Raw genomic sequence first — 5,124 nt, 5'->3', positions numbered from 1 at the left:
CTAACTTTCATCAACTATAGACCTATATCCAATCTAACTTTCATCAAATATAGACCTATATCTAATCTAACTTTCATCAAATATAGACCTATATCTAATCTAACTTTCATCAACTATAGACCTATATCTAATCTAACTTTCATCAACTATAGACCTATATCTAATCTAACTTTCATCAAATATAGACCTATATCTAATCTAACTTTCATCAAATATAGACCTATATCTAATCTAACTTTCATCAACTATAGACCTATATCTATTCTAACTTTCATCAACTATAGACCTATATCTAATCTAAATTTCATCAACTATAGACCTATATCTAATCTAACTTTCATCTCAAACATTTTAGAGAAAATAGTTGCATGTCAGTTACATGAACACCTGCAAAGAAATAATCAGTTTGAAGAGTTTCAGTCAGGGTTTAGAGCTCACCACATGCACTGAATCTGCACTGGTGGAAGTTACTAATGATATTCTCATGTTCTCTGACAATGGACAGGTGTCTCCACTGGTCCTGTTAGACCTCAGTGCTGCATTTGATCATCATCTATTACAGAGACTTGAATATGATGTTGGAATTACAGGAACAGCTCTAAATTAGTTTAAATCATATTTATCTGATAGATTCCAATTTGGAAATGTAAATAATGAATCTTCTTCATACACCCCCTCCACACCCCCTCCCTTCCCCAAGGTCCTGGACTGGTGACAGAGCTCAGCCGAGCTGGCTGATAAACAAATAGGGATGGGGCCGATCCGGTATCGGCCTCCGATACCAGCATAATTTACGTATCAGATTTTTCCGATCCATGATGCATGTCTGTGTCTGATGAAACATCTCCACATGTGATTCCCTGCAGGCCACTCTGCAAGTTGGCTCAAACTATGGAATGAATTACCTGAACGGAGGCGTGTCTCATGAAATCCAGAGTAATAAGACCCGCCTCACATTCAGGAAATCCATTTCATAGTTTGCAGCAGCTACAACGTGAGTAAATACTGAGCACTGAGCAGAACTGTTGCGAGCGGCTAACCAACTTTACATCGTAACACGTCCGCTGTGTGGAAGTATTTTACACTAAACACCACAAGACAGCAACGTGCACTGTCTGCAGAGCATCTGCACTGAGAGGAGGAAGCTCGGTCGCGACCTACAATACAAACTTAATAAACATTTGAAAAAGCACCACATTAAAGATTGTTTAGCCAGGCACCGCGGTAAAGTTAGTTTTACGTTGGACGTTCGAGCTCTGTGGCTTCAGCGGTGTGTTCCTCTCGTTCAGTCCGAAGCAGGCAGTCTGGTTTCGGTCAGCCTCGCTCAGTCTGAGTCTTAAAGGAGGAGCAGACCGAGCGCAGCTGACTGAAATCAGACTGTCTGCTTCACAACTTGACTGAATATTTGCAGCCAAGATACAGTTTACGTTTACAGTCCAGGAGCTATTTATCAGTACAACAGTAGGCAATAATAACAGCATATGAATTGAAAAATAAAATAAAATTATATTAAAAAAAGAAACATAAACAGCTACATTATAAAGTAATGTAAAATACTAAAAACAGGAACATGTCTGTGTTGGTTTTTGCCATGAACTTAGCAGATGTTCGAAGCCATTTAATCACTTAATTATCCACTTTAATATCCACTTCGGGGTATTGTTTTTATGCTATTAATACTTAGTGTATTTTTAGTTTATGTTTTTCTCAGTTCATATCTTAGATCTTATTGCTGTTTTTCTTAGCCAACATTAATAAAACCTACCTCAAGTTGCCTTTTTGGACATGCATTCATATATTTATACAACTTGTACTTGAGAGGAGATTATTACAGCCTCATATAAAATATATAATGATGACGATATCGGAATAGTATCAGTATCGGCCGAGATCCATATTTAGGTATCGGGATCTGATCGGAAGTAAAAAAAAAAAAAAAAAGTGTATCGTGCATCCCTATAAACAAACTCCACTGGTATATTCATTACAGGTGCTAGTCATAAAATTAAAATATCATGAAAAAGTTTATTTATTTCAGTAAATCCACATTTTTTTCTACATCGTTTCCTTCCCTTCGCCTCTCTATTAATGTGCTTGGACACAGAGCTCTATGAACAGCCAGCCTCTTTAGCAATGACCTTTTGTGTCTTGTCCTCCTTGTGCAGGTGTCAATGGACATATTTTGGACAACTGTCCAGTCAGCAGTCTTCCCCATGATTGTGTAGCTACAGAACTAGACTGAGACCATTTAAAGGCCTTTGCAGGTGTTCTGAGTTAATTAGCTGATTAGACTGTGGCACCAGGTGTCTTCAATACTGAACCTTTTCACAATATTCTAATTTTCTGAGATACTGAATTTGTTTTTTTTTTAATTGTCAGCTATAATCATCAACATTAAAATAAATAAACATTTTAAATATGTCAGTCTGTGTGTAATGAATGAATATAATATACAAAATATATTGTCCATTCAAAAGATACATTTTTATCCTGATGCATGCTCAATAATCAGAAAAACAAAAAACAGCACCTCAGACTGAGGAAGTCTCTTGGATGAGAGACGAAACGTTCTATATTTTTTTGCTTTGTTTTTTGTTTATTTTGAATGTCCAGAGGACCAGATTGAACTTTTTTGGATACATTTATGTTTGTATTTAGATGAAACAACATGACATGTCCATGTGCATTTTTCTGCATATACTTAGTATTGTGGTGTTTTTATGAATGTTTAGGGTGAAACAAACCACACATGCTGCTCAACCTGAGACACATTCCCATGACTGACATGCGTTCATTGTGCATGAATGAGATGTGCCTCATGAGATGATATTGAATGTTACCATGAGCATGTCACTGGTGGTGACGGAGTTGGCCAAGTCAGAAACAGAAGAGTTGGCTTCATGGCTCTGCCCCTGGCGACGTCCGGTTTCATCTGGGGTCTGACCTCTGGGGCTGCTGCCTAGTTTGTTCCCAGGAGTTCTGCTTAAACAGACACACACAATTTGTTCATGTGGCACTGCTGAACAACAATCGGCCAAAATATATTTACCTATGCCACGTACAATAAGGCTGTTTTTCATGGTTTACACAAAAACATATCATCACCCTGCAGAATTCAATAAACACTTAGAAAACACACAAATGAACAATTTGCATTCAAACCTCAGAGTCAGAATTTCTTTATTGAGATCATGTACACCACCTACGTCATTATTTACCAAAAGTGCAAAGAGGAAATGATAACATTTGCAAATGACACTTTCACTCCTTGCATCTTTGTATTTTTAGAATCATTTTGTCAGGACCAATTACATTAATTCTAAAAGAGAAATGTTTGATCATTCTTTCAAGATAAAAAATTCATCTGCTCGTCAGCACTCTAAATGAATCCAATGTTTTCAGAGGGGAACAAATCCGGACTAGAGAAGGGTCATTTGTGTAATCAGACTCTTCAGCTCTGGAGCTACGATACGATTTCACACACACGTGGTTCACATTGAGGTTTATCGTTAACTTTAAAAAATTACATTATAAGTTTTATTGTAAAGAAGACATTTAATTAAAAAGCCAGCCTGTGTAAAGAGCATCAGACGCCCTGTACATACGTCTATCGTTTTGAATGAATGAGGCTTTAACATATGTGGATTTTACCGTCAGGCTCTGCCTTGTTCTCATAATGAATGGATGAGAACAGATCAACTTTCTTTAAAATAAATAAAACACATTATCTATATTTCTTCAGGCTACATTGTGGGTGTGAACCCTTTTCTTTATGCACAAACAGTTTTTTCAAATATCTGTAATGATAAAAACACACATTTGTAACTTAACTCAATTAATCAGATGTTGTGACTTTACTCTAAAATAAACCATTTGTCACCCCGTCACAAATTTTACAAAACATTGCTGGCAACAAATTGAAAATGAAGTAAATGCTTTAAATGTAAATGCAGTTAGTATGATTTAATATCCAATATGTTGTCTTTTTACATGTTGTTATGTTTTAACACCAGTAAAACAAGAATATTACTGACAACACACAATGCCCTCGCCACATCCTGGTTTTTGTCTCCCCTCATGACCTCTTGTTATTCATGCAAGTCTTTTTCTGCCACGTCAGCCCTTTTCTTTATTTTTTCATTAAATACTTTTTCTTTGATTTTAACCTGAGTTGTCCGAGTCCTCCTGCACTTTTGGGTTCAAACCTCCACCAGATCCTGACACTGAGGAGAGATTTAACCACATCCCAGCGGAGGCGGGGGACATTGAGTCCGAGTGGGCCACGTTCAGCTCCTCTATTGTTGAGATGGCTACAAGGTTGTCAGTGCTCCTCAGGGTGGCTATCTACGAACTTGGTGGTGGACACCCCAGGTTAGGTTAGGGTCCCCTCTTCAAAAAAGGAGACCAGAGGGTGTGCTCCAATTATAGGGCCATCACTCTCCTTATCCTCCTTGGTAAGGTATTTTCAGGCGTACTGGAGAAGTGACTTCCATCGTTGGTGGAACCTCAGATCCAGGAGGAACGATGTGGGTTCCTTCCTGGAACATCTGGGTTTCCTGACTTATCTTAGTCAGGAAGGCTTTCTGCAGGAGATTGGTTTACCATTCATTCATTCATTCAACCTTTCGTTATACAGATTATATACCAGGTTATATACCAGATTATACAAACCGGATTCCAAAAGAGTTGGGACACTAAACAAATAGTGAATAAAAACTGAATGATGTGGAGATGGCAAATGTCAATATTTTATTCGTAATATAACATAGATGACAGATCAAAAGTTTATTCTGAGTAAATGTAACATTTTAAAGGAAAAATATGTTGATTCAAAATTTCACAGTGTCAACAAATCCCAAAAAAGTTGGGACAAGTAGCAATAAGTGGCTGGAAAAAGGAAAGTGAGCATATAACGAACAGCTGGAAGACCAATTAACACACAAACACGACACACAAACACAACACACAACACACAAACACAACATACAAACACACAAACACAACACACAAACACACAAACACACAACACACAAACACACAACACACAAACACACAACACACAACCACACAACACACAAACACACAAACACACAAACACACAACACACAAACACACAACACACAA

At 37.5% G+C, this 5,124-nt stretch overlaps 1 protein-coding gene across 1 annotated transcript in view; it reads right to left on the bottom strand.

Moving 5' to 3' along the window:
* The window catches only part of syt7b (synaptotagmin VIIb), a 69,870-nt gene that overhangs the window by 9,414 nt on the left and 55,332 nt on the right, over positions 1-5,124 (bottom strand). The window contains exon 6 of the mRNA XM_037692691.1: positions 2,841-2,979. Coding sequence (XP_037548619.1) covers positions 2,841-2,979 — 139 coding nt within the window. The remainder of the gene's footprint in view (positions 1-2,840; positions 2,980-5,124) is intronic.

The sequence above is a fragment of the Nematolebias whitei genome, chromosome 2 (genome assembly GCF_014905685.2).
Source record: "Nematolebias whitei isolate Nwh7 chromosome 2, NemWhi1, whole genome shotgun sequence".
NCBI classification, from domain to species: Eukaryota; Metazoa; Chordata; class Actinopteri; order Cyprinodontiformes; family Rivulidae; genus Nematolebias; species Nematolebias whitei.
This window is presented reverse-complemented; position numbering and strand designations above follow the sequence as displayed.